Consider the following 21013-nt stretch of genomic DNA (forward strand, 5'->3'; position numbering starts at 1 on the left):
CCAAAGAATTTTTGGCAAATACTTTGTATCTTACCACAGAACCTCTAACAGAAATGAGCTTTCATTAGGTAAATAAGCAAGCATCGCATGGTAGAATGCAAATCCTTTTCAGTTCTTATGCTCACCTGATTTCCTCTGCAATCCTCCCACTGAGCCTGAAAGGTGGGAAGAGGTGCTAGATTCTGTCTCGGTTTAGGAATTTGCAATTTATCGGGGAAGGTTTTTTTTACAGCGCTGTTGTATGTGTGATCAGGGACACTGGTTATGAAATTATTTGAGTGCAACCCTGCAAGCTTTTAGGCATGGCTCATTTGTTTGTAGCTGTCCCAATGAGGATTAGCATTTCTTACCTGCGAGCTACAGTACATTTAATAAACCACTGGATCAGTGGATTCTGCTGTGGAACTGTCAATGTTTGTTCTAGCAGATCTGTCTATACTGGAGTGTGCAAAGCCTCTGAGAGCACTACAGCAGGTCTGTCAGCCCCGGCTCCCTGGGAGCACACTTCTACACACTTTTGCCTTTAATTTTGTGTTATTACCTCTTGCTGTTTTAAACTGCAGTGTCCTTTTCCCTCCTTGCTCTCCCTAAAGATAACAAGCTGACAGAGCTGGTGACACTAGGAGCAGGGTGGAATGCAGGGAGACCAACCTTGTAATATAAGCATGCAGCAGGGCAATTACCTGAAACTGGGATCTGCAGATGCTGCTCTCGGTCTGAGGAAACCAGTCATTTCAGCCAGCGGGCTGGAGGTGAGGGCTGCCAGCGCAGGAGGCAGTTCATCTGCTTTACGGTTAGGGCTGGCTGGAGACCAACTTGTCCAGGCTCAAAGGAGCGCTCTGCTTAGCTAGAGATGTGGTATTTTTACATCCCTGCCATCCCACTCTTAGTGTGGTTTTTTTTCCTGTTGTTGTTTTGTGAGGGTTTTTTTGTTTGATTTTTTTTTTTTGAGTGTTGCTTTTTTTTAATGTCTGTACTTCAGGCATAGGTCATATCCCAGTGCTGCATGTGTGCTTCCAGCTAGCCCTTCCACCTTTGCTTTTGTAATCAGGCTGCAGATGTGCTTCATGATTGAACAACTTCTGCGCACCGCCGCTCCTCCTCCCAGAGGAGTCCAGCAGGCTTGCTTATGCAAGCTGTCATGCTGTCTTTTTTTCAAAAGCATGTGTGGGTTTGCTTTTGTGTGTATCCGGCTGGCTGTTCATGCCTGCATATAATAGGCTCTGTATATAAAAATGTTCCCAACCACACTGCTGTGGAAACAGCTTCCTTAAAGCCGACAAAACTGCCAGCCCTTGCAGCTCAAGCCACCATAAATTACAAGAACCCACTCCCACCTCGCTGAAGCTGTGCCTGTTGGCAGCGCGCGCACACACGCACGCTCGCTTTCCCCCTCTCGCAGTCAGAGATGATAGAAAGTCTTCTGGGGATTACTGCACATTTGTAGAGCAACAATGGAAAGCAGCATAGCACAAATATCTATTCTTCCTCATCCAGCATAACAAATGCTGCTTTGTCTCACATCTGGCCCTTTTTAATAGCTCAAAGCCAACAGCAGTAGCTGTTTAGCAGCTTATGGTAAATAAAGCTTTATTAAAACAACTTCGTTTTTTTCAAGTGTTTAATGATTAAAATGGCCTTTCACTTGACATTTCATACTTTTTTTTCTCTCCCCCCTTTCTTTTTTCTCCCCCCCCCCCCCCCCCGACTATATCTAGCAGGGCAAATAAAATAGTTGTCATGGATAGATATTAAACTTTTTCCAATTTTATTGTTGAAAGTAATCATTAAGAGCATCTTGTACTGAAAAGCAGACTTAAAGACCTTTTACGACTGTGTGAGGACATACGTGTGTGCAGCTGTGCCTGTGTAAATGCAGACGTGCTGAGCTGCATCCTGCCTTTGCATTTTGAGTTGTGACTACAGGTCTGTGTTTAGGGTTGTTTTTTGGTTTGTTTTTTTTTTTTTGTGGTTTTTTGTTTGTTTGTTTGTGGGTTTTTTTGTTTTGGGTTTTTTTTGCTATGCTGCAGCAGGGCACTAGCCCAATACTGAAACTGAGAATTAATGCAATTAATAGTAAATAGTTTGTAAACGGACAGGTATGTTCTCCTAGTTCAGGAGACAACTCTTTAAAAGATGTTTAATGTTCAGGGAATGTCAAGTGGAATTAGATGGCTGTGTCTGTGGACTGCCACTGTTTGCCGCCAGGAGCGGGCGCTGAGGGCAGTGATGTTTTAGATTTATCCCTGGAGGCGACAGGCTCCCGAAAGCTGCCGGGCTGTTCCTGACCCGTCTCCTCAGCGATCCCCGCTTTCAGGCTGCGGAACGCGGCTTTTCTGCCTCGCGGCCCCCTCAGCGCCCCGCGCCCGCAGCAAGCGAGGGCCTGGCGGCGGCCTCGGCCCCAGGCACGGCGGGACCCGCGCTCCCTCAGGGCGGCGGCGGGCGGGCAGCGGCGCGGCCCTGCGGCGCCCTCTGCCGGCGCGGCGGGGAGCGAGCTCCGCGGCCACGGCTTCCCCTCACGGCCCGGCCCTCAGCGGCCGCCACCTGCCCGCGCGCTCCCTCGGCGCTTCCCGCCCGCGGGCGGCAGCTCTGCCGCGGGGCCCCCTCGGTACCGCGGGCCTGCGGCTCCGGCCTCTCTGCCCTCGCTGTAGCTTGGCTTGTTGCTTGATCAAAGTCACTTATTAGATAAAATCGTCTGCCCTCTCGCACAACCCTCAGCACACTGGAGACATGCAGGAAATTATTAGTTTTAGCTGATTGAATAAACAGTATTAACCAACTTCTGTTCTACAGCGGGATGGGCCTGGGAGGGGAAGAGGGCTGTCTGAAAACTGCTATTGTTGAATTCCTGCTTAGGGAACAGCTTTCTTCTTTCTTCTCACCTACTCAACAATGTTAAAAAAGGAATTTCTTGACTGATAGGAGATTTTTGTGTGTCTTTTTTTCACGTCCTTCTTCCATTGACTGGTTCGAAGTGACTCCAAATTAGATCTCGTTAGTTTTAGCAGCTGCAGTTCCCCAAAGGGTGCCTGATGTACGCTCGTCCCCTCTGGAAACGGAAACCTCGGTGCTGCAGGCCCTCAAACACTTCTCGCAGTGGCCGTTTCCCTGCCTCCTCTGCCTCCTTGGAAGGTCTGCCTTTCCTTTTCTGCTCTCCAAACAGCTTCCTGGTGGAAAGATTACGCACTAAAAACTTGGTTTCTCAAGAAATGGCTTTTCTCTCTGGCTCAGGTGAGGGGTGTGTGGCAGTGCTTAGGCTGGGCCGGGCTGTGGGGCCTGCGCTGCCCTGGGCCGGGCGGCAGGTGACATGTTCCCGGTGAGCCCTGCTCTGCTCCTGTTTCTGCCCAGCTGTGAGGGAAGAAAGTGTGCGAGAGCGGGGGGAAAAGCAAAAAGCACAACATGAAGAGTCTCTCAAAACTCAGGCAGAATGTCGGGCCTGTTCCAGTTGGTGGTTCAGGCCTCCCTTGGCCACAGGTGAGCAGGTTTCTGTGGTACTTTGGTCCTGGCGTGGCAGAGCTCTTGCTGTGGACAGTAGCCCTGGCTGTGAGCAGAACTCCTCCCGGAGCAGAACTGAAACCACACTTACCTTTCAAATTGCGGCATGTTTTTTGATACCTCAGTGTTTTGAAACAATACTGAAATGTTTTGTTTTGTTTTTTAAGAGGCTAGTTAGACTGTCTTAGGCACTCGTAGGGACAGTGTTTTACTAAACTGCTCTTCTTAAATGTGTTGCTGGAAATCCAGTTTGTGATATAATGATTGCAAACTCCTGACTTGAGCTTTTAACCAACACAGAGTGAAGGAGCAGCTTCTGAAATTGTCTTTCTTAGAGCCACTACATAGTTTCATTATTCTTTCAATAAGAGGGTTTTGTAGTAATTGTTTAAGAAAAAAAAAGAGTCGGTATGTTTAGGGTTAAAAAAAAGTCTAACAGGTCGATACATCTGTTCCTTTAAAAAAACCACATTCTCCATTTTTGAGACATCATAAATATGTAAATGAGGGCTCTTTAATTACTGCCTAGGGCTATAAACTCTCGTGCTAGAGGGGAGGGAAGAAGGAAGGCAAAGAATAATTCACATAATTTTTTTTTTTTTTTTTTTTTTGAGAGAGAGAGAGAGAGATTGGGTCTGTACCTCAGAAAAGACAGCAGAAGAATGGGGCTATTTATTGCTGAATTACCAGAAGGTGCTGGGAACACTTCTTTTTTTTTTTTTTTTTTTTTTTTTTTTTTTTTTTTTTTTTGTGTTTTTCCTTTTGGGTGGAGTTAGCATATAAAGCAGTAGTGTACAACCTTTCTGGATAATGTGTGCACCAAACACAGGGGATTTGTTACGAAGCACTGGGTAAAATTCCCTTCTCTATTCCACTCTGCCAGTACCTTTAATCCCGGTTAGCAACATCCCCTGCTGTCTCGAGCTTCTCGCAGCAGCTGAATCGTAGCATGGTTTCTAAAGGGAGTACACCGGGGCTAGTGAGAGACCCTGCAAAGACATTTTCACTTGTGACCTGATCAGCGCTCAGCACTTAACCGAGTATAATCCTATTCTTACTCGACCCTGTCGGCCTTTCTTAAGCACCATTATTTTTGAGTAAGGTGATCTTGTTGCTACTTTAAAACAGCGTGAGATGGACAGAAAGGGCATTTTTAAACATTTCAGGATGTGGATGTGTGCACGTGGGGAACCAGACCAGTGTACAGCAGTACCTGTGTAGTAGATATAGTTACTGGAAATTTAGTCCTGCTGGTATTTTTTCCAGGCAAAAGAGTCTGGTGTCAAAATGTGTATTCTGCTTCAGTAAAACTTCAGATCCGTATGATAATTTTCACTTTCCTCATTTAATCTTTTAATTCTTGCTGAGGCCTCTGGAAGAATAATTTCCAGATAATAATGGTTTCCCACTAATGAGCTCCACGTTTATTATAGCATAAATGACTTGGAGCCAGTATGCTCACTGAAAAAATTATTCTACTTGATGCTTTTATGATCTATTTGAGAGAAAGGTAAAAATGAGTCTGGAGGGGTGAGGCAGGATATTTCAAGTACAAAATGTTAATGTCATTGTATGTGGTGAGGCTTCGGATGTACAATTTTGGCTGCTTGCTTCATGCAACAGATTTTTACTGGCCAGGGGAGTTAGTGAACTGAGGGACTTCTCTTGACCAGAATAAATAAATGAGCTTGGGCTGGTGCAAGTAACAGACCAGCAGTGGTAAAGGGCTGACGGGTGTCTGTGAATGCAGTGAGGGGGAAGAGGTGGAGGGAGCCTGGTAGGGCAAAGGCTGTTTTAGCCAGAGAGCACGAGTGGCGTGAGAACAAGTGGAGATGAGGATGGAAGTGAAAATACTTTTAGCTACTAGGGGAGGGGTTGAAAGTCAGAGAGCGCTTTTCAATGGGAGCTGTGGCATGTTAAAATCAGAACTATTTTTGAGGTTCAATTTGATCATTTTATGACAGAACTGCATGGCATGTTTGCGTAGCAGAGCAGGGGACTGTGCTCCCAGTCTTACCTCCAAGAGCACCGCTGGGCTCCTGCTTAGTCCTGCAAGTTAGTTCTGTAAGTTAGTTCTGTGTGCTCTGCCCTCTGCTTTTGCAAACAGGCTTTGAGGAGCTGTGCTGTGTGGGAGAAATGACAATTTGGACAAGTACAATAGTAAGCTGTGGTTCAGGTAGCTGACAGCAACCTTTGATTTTGTTTATGGTTAACTGAAAGGCAGAGCATTGGAGTGGTATTATATGTACAATTCATAAATCAACACGCAGGATAGTTTGTTGGCATGAGTGACAGTACATGAATGCGAGTCATTGCCTCTGTAAAATCTCTGCATTCTTCCAGCCCTGAAGTATATCACCAGTAACAGCAGAGGCAGCTCCTGTTGCCAGTAGCTGTGAGTCTGAATGCTGATATATCTGGCTTTAGTTGAGAATTGTATTTTCTGGCAGTATAGAGTGTGTCTATACATTTGTTGCTTGGGATAGATACTCTTTTCAGCTTGGCTCTCTCTGTGGCTGTATGGTGCTGAAGAGGTTAAATAGGTAATGCCAAAATAGACAAAAATTGTGTTACCAAGTCAACCAGAAACAGGATATTTTGCTTACTGATTCATTAAGCAAAAATGTCCTGACTTCTTAAAAAAAAAAAAAAATCAGTTTTCATTTCTTCAACTATTTCAGCAAAAATCTATGTACATGTATATTTGTATTTGTTTTCAACATGCCCTTCTGCATCTGTCCTGATGTTCAATTAAAATGCAGATAATGTGTCCCAGCTTGTAAGATGGATCACTGCTGAAGTGGTGTCATGTCTGAGCTAGCTTATCTCTTGATAAATACCTCTGCTGTCCACTGAGAGATTAAACTTCATGACTACAGAGGTCTGTCTGGGGGTCTTACAGGCAGATAAGACTGTGTTACTTGCTTCTAATAACATATATCAATTTACATTTGCTTAAGGACCTTTGGATGGTATTTACTATTGAGAAGGTGGCAGTGGCATAATCAAACAATAGTACTTGTATGTGAAACTGGCTTTTCCATTTCCTAACTATTATAATTTATTGACAGGAGTGCTTTATTGAACCCTCTTGTGTCTAGAGTGTGGAGATGAGGAGCTTGAGCTGCTGTTCTAAGACCTCATTTAGCTGTTGAGCAGAAAAGATTTCTTTCCGAGTCTAATCTGACAGGAGCCGTGGAAGAACATTATCAGCTAGGTACAGAAATCTCAGACGGCTCTGGTGTGTGGGATGCTGCAGATGCTGTGATCTGGAGTCCATCTCGCCATGACAGCCAGGCAGTCCGGGTTCCCATCACAGAGAACTCTTCTCCTTCTGGGGTTGAGTACAGACAGTGCCGGACTTGTAGAGGTGCTTTAACAGAAGAGATGTTGAGTCATGTGTAGTAGGAGTGGTGAGTGGCCAGCCTCTCTAACCGAAAAACTGTCTGAAAAATTTGCTCTTATGCGTATGTGGGGAGTGGAAAAGAGCTTTGTCATGAGCAGCCTTCTGAATAACAAAATGCTTAGTGCCAGTGAAGAGGTTCGTGACAGAGATTTCTGTGCAAGACCAGGACCTTGTTCATATAAAGTTTTGTATAAATACAGCATTTGGGTATGTCTTTCTGCATCTGTGCTCACTCCCTGTTCGTCAGTGTGAGGGTACAACTTGTTAGACTGTACCGCTCTGTAGCAGTAAAGGGATACAGGAATTTGTAGGCAAAGACTGTTTTCATGTTCCAATGCACAATATCTATGATTTCATTTCTATTTTAGAAATGAAATCCATGAAAGTGATGGAAACAGCAGAGTATACATACCTATGTGTTAAATGTCTCTGTGCCCTTGAGAAGTGAATTGTAGAAAAAAGCACTTAAAACTACTCAGCTTATTAAGTACAGGCTGGAGTTTCATGCAGTTCTGGTTAAAACTTACGTAAGTAGAAGTCACAGTGCAAACTGTTTGGTAATAAGAACTATGGACTAAAACGGTTTATTAGTTGTTGGCTTCTGTCTTTGTGATCCGTTGTTCTCCCACTATAGGAAAACTATAAGGCAAGGCCAGAAAGAATGAACGGGTGGGAGAGGACCCAGTGAAATGTAAACTGTCCCCACACCAGGAGGATTACTTATGCTTACTTGTCTTTTTAGTGTCTTGTTCTTGGTCCAAGTTTGAGTGGCATTTTGGCCATTCCTTTTTTCAGATCAGTAGAGCTGTTTGTGCTGTGGCTAACCCCTTACCTCAGCCCGAGGACAGGGGAAAGGGACAAGTAAACAGCAAATTCAGCATGATGTGTGCATGCTGATTTAGCACCTATCATTTCTCCCTCTTCCAGGTGGTGTTCTTGATTCCAGACACATACATCTTGACAAAGAGCTGCTTATGTGTGATCATGGAGTATGATGTAAAGCACAGCTCTGAAAAAGAGTTAAAAAATGCATGGAACAGGCCTCGTCTTTATGGCACCCACGTGTACCAAGCTGTATCCACAAATATAACTCAGCATGATGACCATTGGTGATGGGTTTAGGGGATTGCGAGTTTGCTTTTTAGATCATCGCAACTTGTTGCCAGTTTTCATTTGATGATTTTATACAGCTGTAGCAACATGAATTAAAACTTCTAGCAGTGCTCTGAGCCTTCATTTCTATTTCCTCGATTTTTGAAAAAATCACTGGGAAGTTTTAATTTTACTTAAATTACACAGTTTGTTAGAGATAGGTCTAAACAGCACAGGACATGCTTTTCCAGAAGTAACAAATAGTTTGTTCAGCTATAGATACCTTAAAGAGGCAAAATTTTCTAGAAGGCAGGAACTGCTCAGCCCTTTGGTCTGAACATCAGGCCTCTTTCATATATACTGGACTGTGCATCTGGAATAGTTAGTCATTCTGAAACTCTTGGTTGAGTTGTCCTTCACTCACTGTCATCTCGGCCATTTCCAGGGCTCATTAAATAGATCTGCTAGTTGGAGGAGAGTCCAAAGTATACATGTTGCTTTTATTTTCAATACAGAAATCCAGAGTCTTTATAATACACAATTTGTATTATCTTTGGCCTTATAGTACGCTGCCATACCTCATTCATTTAATACTTATGGGAGGTATTTTTCTCTTAGAGGACAATTAGGAAGAATCCCCTTACCCTTGTCCTTGTAAAAGCCAGGCCATTGTTGTTATTGGGATCGTTATTATTTTATCTCACAGTGTACTCAGGGGATTTTTTTGTAAGCAACTCTGCTCAATTGTTTAGGTGGTAGAAGTGCATGGACTGATCTTTACTGTCCTTTTTGTCTTGCAGATCGAGGGATTTTAATGGCTTTCAGGTAGAAGCCAAGTGGAGACAATCAAAATGAATTCTATGGACAGGCACATACAGCAGACCAATGACCGGCTGCAGTGCATAAAACAGGTAAGCTGAAGGTGGAGATGATTGCTGCAAGACAAGCATTTTGTATTGTGTGGCAAGGTGTGTTATGCATTATTATTTTACGATGAGGGTAACACTGGAACAGGTTGCCCAGAGAGGTGGTGGATACCCCATCCCTGGAAACATTCAAGGCCAGGTTGGACAGGGCTCTGAGCAACCTGATCTGGTTGGAGATGTCCCTGCTTCTTGCAGGGGGGTTGGACTAGATGGCCTTTAAAGGTCCCTTCCAACCCAAACCATTCTATGATTATGGCTACGTGTTGCTTAATTAATATCCTTGCCTTTTGGAGAGGAGAGTGGTAGGAATGAGAGAATGTAATCTCATTGAAGAGAAGAATACCTGCTGCAAGAACTGGTGTAAAAACCTCAAAAGCCAAACTTTCCCTGTCTGTCTCAGCTGAAAGCAGAGTGGTGCTAGTCCTGCTAGGTCTGCCCTGAAGATGTCACAGCGGGCAGCCATTGTACTTGTGCTCTGAACACAGTAATCCAAAATTTTGATGGGCCAATTTTGATAATAATCCAGACTTGAGACCTGCACTACCTGGAGACGCAGACTTGGACAGTTGACATACCTCCAAGTGCTTGGGTTAATCAGTTTGCATGGAGATGTAAAAACATCTGTTTGCAAGGTAAAGTTTTCAGAAGCATCTGTTTGTGAAGATGAAGACCCTTATAATTCACTGAAAGGCAGTGGGATCAAAGTCTCATTTACAGAGTTTTCCACTGTAACTGTGCTTGCAAATGCTTTTAAAACCAAGTGAAGCTCAAAGGCAAGGATGCAATGAGCAGATGTCATCCCTCTCTGCTTTACCCTTCTCAGTGAGCTTTGCTCCCTGGCATTGCAAGCAGCGTGTATCCTCCCCTTGCATACATGAAAGAATCCTTACAGAAAATTCATGGCAATGGTCCTTTGTGTAGAGGAGGCAAGCAGGCAAATGTTGATGTTTCCTGGTTTTATCTCTAAACCAATGCATGCGTGCAGCAAACAGGTGTGTAAATGCAAGCAGCACACAGGTATTTTGAAGATTGGTTATCCCAGCTGGATCCATGAGATGAGCTCCGAAGCTGATCTCTTCAGAACTGGTTGAAATTTTCTGAATTACCCTGGAAAAACAGAAAGACATTATTCCATGAAATAATGTTCCCAAACCATTTTTCCCTGTTGTCTGAGCAGTTTTCTCTGTCAGTTCAGGCCACAGTGTATTTAGAGGCCTGAAGAGTACTGCTGTTTCAGTTTTATATTTGCATTAACTAAGTTAAAAACCTACTTGCCTATTTTTTGTTGTAGGACATATGCATATTGCTTCTTGAGGGAGTGCAGCATTTCTCTGTTCATAGATTTCTTTGTGTTGTAGACACAAGCACCCTAAATCAAAGGAATTGATAAAAAAATAAGCATGAAGGTGGTACTGGATTGGTCTACATTTTAAAACTTATTTTATCTATGACTTCCTTAAGAGGGGCAGCAGAGGGGAAGGTGCTGATCTCCTCTCTCTGGTGACCAGCGATAGGACACAAGGTAATGGAACGAAGGGGAGGTTCAGATTGGACATTAGGAAAAGGCTTTTCACTGAGAGTGTGGCTGGTCACTGGAACAGGCTCCACAGGGAACTGATCACAGCACCAAGCCTTAGTTTTAGCCAGTCCTGCAAGGAGCAGGGATTTGGACTCAGTGATCCTTATTGGGTCCCTTCCAACTTGAGATTTTCTATGATTCTGTGATTATCTCTTTCCATTCTCTTTGTTTCAGCAGTCTCCATCGTTATGGAGTTTCTATTTTCTAGAATGTGTTGTAATGCAAAGAACAGAAAATGTGTTTATTTGCAAGTCTGGCCATGCAGATGCTTTGGGGGATATTAAAAAAGAATAAAGTTTACACCTGAACCAGCTGATTTTTCTCTCCATGTTTCCTTTATAAGAGAGGATTTCAGAATAAATCAAAGAAAGCTAGTTCGTAAGTCAAAGAGCAGAAATAAGAATCCCTCCCTGCTAAATTGCTGGTCATAATCCAGCCTCAGTCTGTGGTGGCTTTCTCTCTCTCATCACTCCCTCGTGAAAGTTAATGCATCTCATGGCTCTTCAGAGGCCTGAGGGAAATAAGAATTTTGGGATTTCATCCCAGTTTCTTACAAAAAAAACATCTAGTTCAGAAAAAAACATGCCCTTGGCTGGCACAAATTAGAGTCCTTTTTGGCCATCCTAGTCCATAGCATGAAGAATGAAGTGACTTGCAGAACAATTTAACCTTCCAGCTGTAAGAACTGACCTTTAGATCAGGTGGAGACACATGGAGGATGCTGCTCAGTTCCTTTTTCTAGAGCTGTTGGTTTCTGTATATAGAGAATTTGTATTATTTTAATTAGATAAAAGAATATCAAATTACTCTTCTTAAATATTAAAGAGATATTTTTGCCTGTGTAACGGGTACTCTGTCAGTTAAACCACTAACCTCATTTATATATAGTGCTGGTTTATATAGACAGCTAGGATATTTCTTCAGGGACCAAGGCTGAGGGGAAAGGAGGAAGGTCAGACTTCCCAGCATTCATGGAGCATTCTTGGTTTTGTTTGATCCTGTCTGGAAGAGAGCTCGGGGTTTTCTAGTGGACAGGGCCATATTTGCATAGCTGCTCTGTTCTGCCAGCAAAGGATGCCTGGTGAGGAGGTATCCTACTTGAGCGTGCTCGTGAATTCGTGGTGCCTGTGCTCTATATAGGCCTTAACAAGAGAATAGGGATGGTTTTGTTTTCAACTGATGAAAAAGTGTAGTTAGCCAAGAGAGTGGCTGAACACCAAAAATACATTTTACTTCTGTGAAAGTGGCAATACTTGTAGTTTTGTTGGAGAGGAACGTCTGATGATGATGATGTTGTTGTTCTTGCTGAAGAACTTAGCAGAGACTGCTCTTTGCTTTTTCATAGTTCCAGAATCTTGTGCTGTTAGCTTTGCCATAGTGGAGAAAGGCAGAGAGACTGACTCCTGACTTCAGTTTTTGGAGGAGACTCACCTCTCTGTCACAGGGTCTTAAATTTCCAGCTTGGAGACATTTATCTTGTTCTTTGAGACAGGACATTAGCTGACAAAATTAACATGGTGCCACGTTAAAGAGTAATTTCCAGTTCACGCATAGAGAACCGGACTGCACACTGTTGTTATGTGCGTGTTGTTTTTCGGAGCAAAGCAGTACCTTGCGTGGCCACATCAGTGTGTCTTCACCGATTTGGGGATTAACTGCAGGGTGACACAAAAATTTGCCTGCCTTTTCTTCCATGGTCTCCAGTCTTTTATTCTTCCTCCTCAGCCTGTGAACAAACAATACTGCTGTGTTCCTGAAGAGATGTGTGATTTCAGGGCGGTTAACACAGCAGTAGCATGGAAGGTGCACTGCAACAGGGGGAGGAGAACCATCCTTCCTTGGCGCCTAGCATCTGCATGTTTTATAACCTTGCTGGCAGCTAGTGGCTCATGCAGCCAGACCCAGAGCTGTCTGCCGCCCTCCTTGCCCCTCACCCCAGCCCCTGAGAAATGCTATAAATGGTAATCCGTGTGCCTCTTTAACTAGATCAGGTTTCAACACAGGGTCAGGACAGGCTTCTTTCTTCCCAGCTCTGTGACTTGTGAGACACCCACAATATCCTTGCTGACTTTTGTTCCAGGGTCAAGGTTGTGTTTTACCTTCATCTTTTTAGTGCTTTAAAGCTACAAACCAAAACTTGTGTATGATCAGCTAGTTAGGAAATGAAGTGCGTGCGTGTCTGTGTGTATTAAGAAGTGTTTCAGAGTAGATGAAAGGGCAAACTGAAGAGGTGGCTGTGTATTTACACTGAAAAAAAACCCCAGACTTCTGTGGAAGGCTGGAACAGCTTGTGTGGTCTCTTTGTAGCTGATTCCCTCAGTATTTGTAAGTGTATGTGCTTTAAAATCAAACATAGGTTTTTTGATGTTCAGTGGAAAAAGCCAAAGTAACAGCTTCCCTTAACACATGCAATTAGTTTGTCATGACACAGGAGACTCTTCAGGGTATACTGAAGGCAGCTGGATCTTCAGGGTGCAGACTTCTTTTCTTTAATTCTTTGTCCATACAAACAAAAGCACAAAATGATTTTGTGCTCAGCAAAGGTCTGAGAGCTGCCCTATTGAAGGCTGCAGTAATGATCTACCTGCCGAGTACTCATGGCTCAGGTGGCTCTCAGGCAGGCACAGAGCTGAATTTGAGGGCTTCCTTGGTGCCCAGGGCCCAGGTAGAGCCCTCTGAAGGAGCCAGCATGGCTCCCCCTGCGTAGGAAGTCCTGACAGAGTTGACTGGTTTTCTTAAACTGTTCTTGTAATAGACCGGAGGTAAGGCTTTAATCAAACACCATCCGTTATTTTCCATGTGTGATATGAGCAAATACCAGGCAAAATCAGTGGGTTGCTCTCACCTTGATGGGGTCCACTTTCAAAACTTAGAGCTATTTTAAATCCAGGACTTCTGCCTTTTGTTGTCTCGTTTGCTATCAGTCAGTTTGTAAAGTTTCTGTACATCTGTTCTGAAATTCTTGAAAAGAGGAAGATGGAGAAAAATCTTTCTATATTTAAGTCACAAGGAAGCGCCCTCTTTCAGAATAGATGAGTGATATCTTCCTGCCATGCTGAGGATGGTTGTCAGGGTACGTACTACAGCTGTGCTAAAATTTTAGTAACAGGTTAAAGGGAAGTATGGAAAGACTCTCCGGTGTCAAAAGTATTTGGCCGTGGTGGGAACAGTTTTTGCTGCTAGTATCATGTTATATCAGGACACGTTGAGCAGTATCATCAAATTATGCTAGATCACTCGGGAAACCCCACTTAACTGGAAGCACTCATCACATAGCTGATTTCTAGAAACAGATTAGCATTTCTCCACTCTTTCCTTCAAGGAAGCTTGCTGAATTGCTGCAGTTGAAACCTCTATAATGCCTACCCAGCCATTCAGAGAGATGCTGAAAGTTGTAATTGCTGTGTGTTTGTTTTGATCTTTCCTTACTCAAATTGGAAACAAACAGACCCATTTCTTTTATCATTCAGCAACTGGATGTTTGGTCACTTGAAATTCAGAGGAAAACAGATTTCTTTCTACCTTTACTTAACTTAGCATTTAAGGTCTGAAATGTTTGAGCTAATTCTTCTGCTCTTCAGTGTAATTGTTGCAGAGTCATGTAAATGCTCAGCAGTACTAAACATGTAATTTAAAATATATTTTGGACTGGTTAATATGGACTGGTATGTAATTATATCTGTAAAGGTTTTAATAAAGCTTCATCAAAATTTCTTTCTTAGAACTTTGAAAATTAGAAGTGTTCTTATGAAGGGTGCATTTATTTAGAATACCTTTTTTTTTTTTTTTTTTTTTGTAGCTCATGTAAATGTTACAGGATTTTTTTAGCAGCTAAATAGGAAATAACATACAGACTAATGGTCAAAAAGACCTTTATTTTCCATACAAAGACATTCCATGGGCCTCAAGTGTTAGCGCTTATTAGGTGAATGGTCCATCAGTGCTGTCTTACCTTTTTTGTTGTGTGGTTTGTTGTTTTTTATTTTTTTTTAATTTATTTTTTTTTTTCTGAGACCCGTAGCTGCAAATTCTTTGTCCGCTTTTGTGCTCAGTCTGTTGGAATATTCCTCTGCGAGATTTAAGTATGTTTAGGAAAAACTGACAGCAGACCAGCTTTCCTGGCTCCTCTAGTCCATTTAGAGACTCGTCAATCAACATTCCTGCCCTGTTAGATCCTGCATCCTGGTAGGGACTGGTCTGGCTCAGGTGGTGAAGTTGCAAGGGGAAAAGCAAAGAGGCAAAGTGCTAGAAGCAGTTCTGGAGGGGAGGGAGAAGAAAACATCCTCTCGATGTTTGCAGTATTTGGCTGGCTTGTTTATCTGATGAGATACCAGTAGGCGGAATATAGCCCATCATCTTTTGAGGCAGGCTGTGGTAAAATTGGTGTTGGTACAGTTCTCTGCTTCCCTATTCTGCTCCTTGTTTTACTGCAGCACCTGCCCTCAAGTGCTAGGACTTTAGTATTGGTAATTGTTTTCGAAGAGAAAAATATGCATGTCTGTCCTGGTTCTGGCCAGGATAGAGTTAATATTTACCTGAGCTGGGTGGAGAACTGAAGCTGGTAGCCCCTATGGCTGGGATAGTTAACTAATTAGCTAACAGCTGGGGTTAATTTACCCAAATTAGCCAAAGGGCTATTCCATCCCATCTGACATCATGCTCAGTATATAAGTGAGGAGGGTGCTGAAGGGAGGGCTCCTGCTATTTGGAAGAGACTGGATGTGGAGATCTGTTGTGAGCTATTGTACTGTATTTGTGTTCCATCACTGTCTTGTTTTCTTCTGTCATTACTGTTAAATTTACTTTTTGTTCAATCTCAACCCACGTGTTTGTTTGTTTGTTTTTTCCTTCTGGTTTTCTTTTGTTTGCCAAATCTCCTCCTATTCTCTCAGAGAGTAGGGGGAGTGAGAGAGAGACTGCGTAGTCTGGTCCCCGTTGGGGCTGAACTACGACAATGTCTTAAACTTACACTTAACATTTCTAGTACCCATAGTATTTAGAATAATTTTTTTCTTTTCTGTGCAACTAACTAATCTGGCCTATTGGCTGAAATTGCCTCTTGGTAAATAAGGATGAATATTTGAAAATTCTAGAGATCTCTAAGTTGGATCTATGGTGTCACCTTGGTGTCAGATGAGGATAGGAAATCCTTTTCATCAGCAGCTGGGTCAGACTCTGCAGTGAACGTGTGACATAGCTGGCAACGTGTCTCCAGCTTCTGTCATACCATTTTTGGCTCTTCATTCATACATCTGCTCTTCCTACTCGAGTTCTTTCTGTTATGTGCCTTAGTGCAACAGCAAATCCATAGCAGGTATGACTTACACGGTATTTGCACTTAAGGACCATTCTACCTGTTTGTAAAAGCAGAAGGTGTTTTTAAAAAAAAGTTTTTTGAAGTGGCAATAGAACTGTTAATACCAAGAGCCTTCAGCTGTGCAGACCTCTACCATTGTCTACTGAAGGAAAGGTCTTCTCACTGGTGGTGTTTGCTCCTTGTTGCTTCTGTGCACTGTGCAAGAAGCGTCCTTAATGTTGTACATAGGCAGGTCACAAAGCATGTGCTGCAGGCAGTTTTGTAAGCACATGCAGATGAAAAAGATATACGGGGAAGCATTTTTCCTTTTGACTTGGAAATAATCTCAGTGATGTCTAGCTGGCTGGTAGGACCCATGAAAACAGGTCATGTGGATTTCTCATCTTCTGCAGTGGTATCAGTTCAAGTGATGGTCATTTGAAATAGTCACCTTGAGATTTTATCTCTGCATAGATGAAAATAATAAAGATTAAGTCACTTGACTAAAAGTGCTTTGAAAAGCACAGTCAGTGAGTAAGTAAGTAACTCAGTCAAAAAAATTAATTGGAAACCAAAATATATCCAACAAGTATGCTGCTGTTTGAGTGGGTATACTGAAGACTATTGGTTATTTTTCAAAATCAGTGTGTTTATTCTCCTGAAATTTAGAAAATGAATAAATGAATCTATTTTAAATGTATTTTTTCAAGTTGGTTCAGTACATAAGTTGGGAATTTGAGTCGGTGCTTTTTTCCCCCTTGCCATCAACTCACCTTATACTCTTGGGTAGCGTTATTTCTTTTTCAAGGATGCAATATTGACAATAATCTTCCAGTCAAGGGATGTTGCAATACCTCATTAATGTGTTTAAAACACCTTGATATGGAAAGAACTGCACGAAAAAAGACCATCAAGCCCAGCTTCTCAAAATGCTGTGATACGCACCTGAAATTATTAAATGGTTCATAACACAGAACTATTTAGGTAGACACACCATTTTGCCTATATCCTTCACTTAATTTTCTGCTAAAAGACATTATTAAGCTAGATTTTGTTTGTTTGTTTGTTTTGTAAAGAAGGTAGGTAAACAAGTCTGGAACAAATAAGCCTATTTTCATCAATAAAAACTCATAACAATTTAAGTATTTAGATCATTGTTCTAATAGTGCAATAGTATTCCAAGGGAAAGAGCATGGCCACTGCTTTCAGAAAAGCAACTCCTTGATTTGTCAAGGTATTTAGGACTGAAACTACTTGGTGAAAATCATGAGGGCATTAGAGAAGAAAGCTCCTGTATCGTTACATTGTTTATTGGAATAATAAAGCTGCAGAAACCTCCGCCTCGTTGCTGTAGTCACATATAGATACATGTTATGCTAGCATGTTGTGACAGGGAGATATTACTGGAAAATAGCTTGTTTCTGTTGCCAAAGAAGAGTGAGTGAACTGGTTAGGCAAACTGATTTCATAATTCAATTGAGCTGTAATTGCAAATTTAAAGATAGGTTGGAGCCTTGCATCACTTGTCATGGCCTTAGAGAAGGAACAAACAGTTGTACCTTTGTTTCTTGACTTGTTTTCCATAAAATCACTCTTTGTGAATGTTTAAGGAAATCCAATTCAGAGCCCTCTGATTACTTTGGGTCTTTTGTAAACCATACTGTTGTCAGTGCTCTCAACTTGATGATAGCAGCCAGGCGCTGGTGGTAAGAAGGGCACTGTTGTTCCATTTATGAACAGAAGGACAAACTGCCACTAATGTGTCCCGTTTCCATCTACAGTCAGATCTGGATCACAGCCTTTAGACCCCTAAGTCACAGTTTCCTCTTGCACAGGGGAGAGTGGGGTAGGAACAGCAGTAGATGGTTTTATGACAAAATAAGTTAAATTTGTTGCATGTTCCCTTATATTACACAAGCTTATATTGAAGTATATCATAAATATACTGTAGTTATGTAGGTATGAAAGGTACAGAGCAGGGCGATGGCAATGTAATTCTGATCAGCAGAGCCTGGGGAGCGATCCTTGTTTTGGCTCTTCCAGATTCTGTGTATAGTGCTGGAGGATCAGGATGTTGAATCCATGTCTAACGCTTGTAAGACTAACGGACAAGCCAAGGTTGCAGTAGTTGCAATAGCTTTCCTTTCCTCTAGCACGTGCACATAGATGCACAGTATTTCTCACAGATCTCATAGTACAGGAGATCCAGGCAGCAGAACAAGACTATTCAATTACCAGGCATTCACCTTTTCTGTAAATCGGTACTGATTGATACACAGTCTTTATACTAAAAGTGTATGGGAGAAGCATCCATGTAAATTTGCATTAGTACAGGTTTTGTTCCCTTACTGCTCACAACTGGACATCTTGCTCTTCTGCAGTTCAGTAATGCTTGTGGGTTTTATTTATTTAGGTTTTTTTTCATTTGTTTAGCATGAGATCCCCTGTCTTCAGTGTTGACTCCCCTGCTTGTCTTACCCAGTGTTTTCATTTAGTTAAAACATCTGATTAAGAGGTGCTGGTCTGTGCTCAGTATTTACTGTTTTCCTTTGAAGAAAGAAGTTGCAGTGGACAACTGGGGCAAAGGTGACTCCTTTTCATTCTGTTTTTGTAAGTAGGCATGGCTAACATGGTTTTAATCTCTCTCTCAGTGTATCTAGTGCTTCTCAAAATGTAAGCTTAATAAAATATTTATAAAGCCTCCAATGGAATGAGCCATGTAAGTGCAAGATAATTCTATTAATTAGGGATCTCTCAATCTCACAAACACTGAATTGGGAGGGGGGATTATCTGAATACAAAACGCACAGCTTGAGCCTTTTAATTTTTTGATAAATAAAACAATCTTTGATATTGAAGGAGACTGTAGAGAATTGAACTATATATAACCATATCCAGATAAACAAAAATCACTCTCCCAAAAGACAGAAAATAGCTCAATACTCCCCTCTATCCTCTTGAAAAAGAAAAAAAAAAACATTTGTTTTGAATCTTCATTGCAGATGAGTTTTTGATGTACTGAGTGTAGCTGCTTGTTGATAAGGCCTTTGTATAATCACACTTGACTGGGGGTGGTGGGGGGGTTGGGGGGGGAGTAATAGAGAAACCACGTCATTTTCTACATTTAAAGTGTACCCTCAGTGAATGTCCAGTATCTCTGTAACACCCTGGAGCTCTGATGCAGGCAGTGGAGGGCATTCCAGGGAGAGAGAGAATTCTTGGTGGATGGGGATCTGAGGTAGAGGCCTGTGCTTGGGAGGGGGAGAGGAGCTCGTGGTTGGGCTCACTCGAAGAGTCTGCTCAGGTTTTAAAGTAATAAAGGCTTTATTAATGTATTACAGCAAATGACCCTTGCTGATTTGCAGGTCCTCTACTGCTTGCTTGTGGTGCTGAGTGAGCTATCAAATTTAGGTCTGGTGGGAACATACCTGTGTGCTGAGTAATGCACAGAGATCAGCCTTGTCTCCCCTTGCTTAACGCTGTGTCAAGGCTGTCTGACCAGGAATCCTGTTTACATTCGTTAGATAGGTGATTAGTTTTCGTATGGGAGCTGAATATCCTTTGCTCAACATGCAGAACCACAGTAATTCTGCTCCTGGGTTGTTTCAGTTGAAGGGCATGTAATCTGTTCTCTCTGTCTCTTCCCTTTCCCAGTTCCTTTCTTTCCTGCTCCCCTCTTCACCCCCATTCAGTACAGCACTGCATTTTCATTACGTAGGATTGCAGGCATGTCTGGATGAATATTAACATAGACAAAAAAGTTTGAATTGCCTGGCAGAATCTGCCAAAGTACATGGACACCAAATTCTGTCTACCAAGGGTCAGAGCGGGTGTGCATCACAGTTAGAAAAGTTATGTAGGCATGGAATAGAGTAAGTCAGCGCCTTCCCCAACCAGTATCAATCAGCGTAGCTCCAAAGGAACTACGGTTCCTGAATCAATAGTCTTGAGCTTCCTTATTTTTATATATAAAGTTTGATAACTGCTGTATCTTTTGTTTTACTTTTAAATTCCTAGATTTTACAACTATATGAGAATTTTAACTTTCATTGTTGTGGAGAATAGCTTGAAAACTTGTATGCCGGCAGCTGAAAATAGCAAGCAGATCATGTGAACTTCAGAGTTGTACACATGCATTTCAAACGTCACGAGCTCTGTGCAAAATCTATGGCATGCTGAATATCTGGCTTGTCATTTGGAAAAGATGGGTTTGGTACTGGGTTTTGCTATCAGTTGAAATTCTGGACCTGTTGCAAGGTTTTCCAGAACTTGTAGGTGAATCTTTTGTCTAAACTAGGAGAAACTTGGCTGAAATCTGAGGATGAACCCCAGAGTAAATACGTGCAACATCAGAACAGTAAGAACTATTATTTCCTTTTGGCACCTCTGTTTGTATGCATTGTGTTTTATGGAGAACAATAAGGAATATGAATAACAACAAATATTTCTCTAGATTGAAATAACTGAAATTACCATTATTTTGAAAAGGGAGGATGTTGTGAGGTAGGAGGAGTATTTATACTGTGAACTTAACTTTGCCTTCCTCTTGTATTGATGGTATAGCTCCACCTTCGGGAGAAGTTTCATGATGCATTTAATCCAAAGTGTGGGCTTCTGAGAGAGGCGTCCTGATACCTTCCCAGCCCTACCTTGTCTTTGCTGCCACCTTCTTTGAGTCAGGTCTAATGATCGTGTGATCCCATGGGGAACCTCACTGTAAGCAATGACTGGAAATCGGTATTTGGCAGGTTAGTTCAGTCAGAACAGCAAGTGTGGTCCAGTGCACTGAAAGTTGTGGAAGTATGGGGTTTAGGGAAGAAGCCGTGAGACTAAGCATATCAAGAAAATGTGTGGTTAGTTTTAGGTCAACTTCAGTCTAGTATTGGCATGAAAAGATGACGTGCTGTAACCCGTGACCATTGCCATGAGCTCCTGAGTGGCCTGCCGCTGGAGTGGCACACACTGCTGCTATCTCCCCTGCTAGTGCTAAGGTTCAAGGCGCTGCATGCATGCCATTTTGGAGAGCCGGTGCGGCTGAAATTATTAGTATAGGATGAGGCTAGTTCACCATGCAGCTAGTTCACCATGTGGGTCCTCTCGTGCTGTGCAGGAGAGCAGACAGGAGAAGGCAGAGCCGTGGAAGCAGGAGCCTTTCAGGGCTGGCAGCTGCTGGTGCTTGCGTTAGCTGGCAGTGCTTGTGGAGCAGCAGCTAGAGCTTT

At 42.5% G+C, this 21013-nt stretch overlaps 1 protein-coding gene across 6 annotated transcripts in view; it reads left to right on the top strand.

The window, feature by feature from the left end:
- Window positions 1-21013, top strand: part of ZMIZ1 (zinc finger MIZ-type containing 1) — a 359859-nt gene that overhangs the window by 186998 nt on the left and 151848 nt on the right. For all 6 annotated transcript variants that reach the window (XM_086752207.1, XM_086752205.1, XM_086752210.1 and 3 more), the window contains one exon: window positions 8794-8904. In XM_086752207.1, the coding sequence (XP_086608333.1) occupies window positions 8845-8904 (60 nt within the window). In that variant the 5' untranslated portion in view covers window positions 8794-8844. The remainder of the gene's footprint in view (window positions 1-8793; window positions 8905-21013) is intronic.

Source organism: Chlamydotis macqueenii, chromosome 7 (genome assembly GCF_036417535.1).
Source record: "Chlamydotis macqueenii isolate bChlMac1 chromosome 7, bChlMac1.mat, whole genome shotgun sequence".
Classification (NCBI taxonomy): domain Eukaryota; kingdom Metazoa; phylum Chordata; class Aves; order Otidiformes; family Otididae; genus Chlamydotis; species Chlamydotis macqueenii.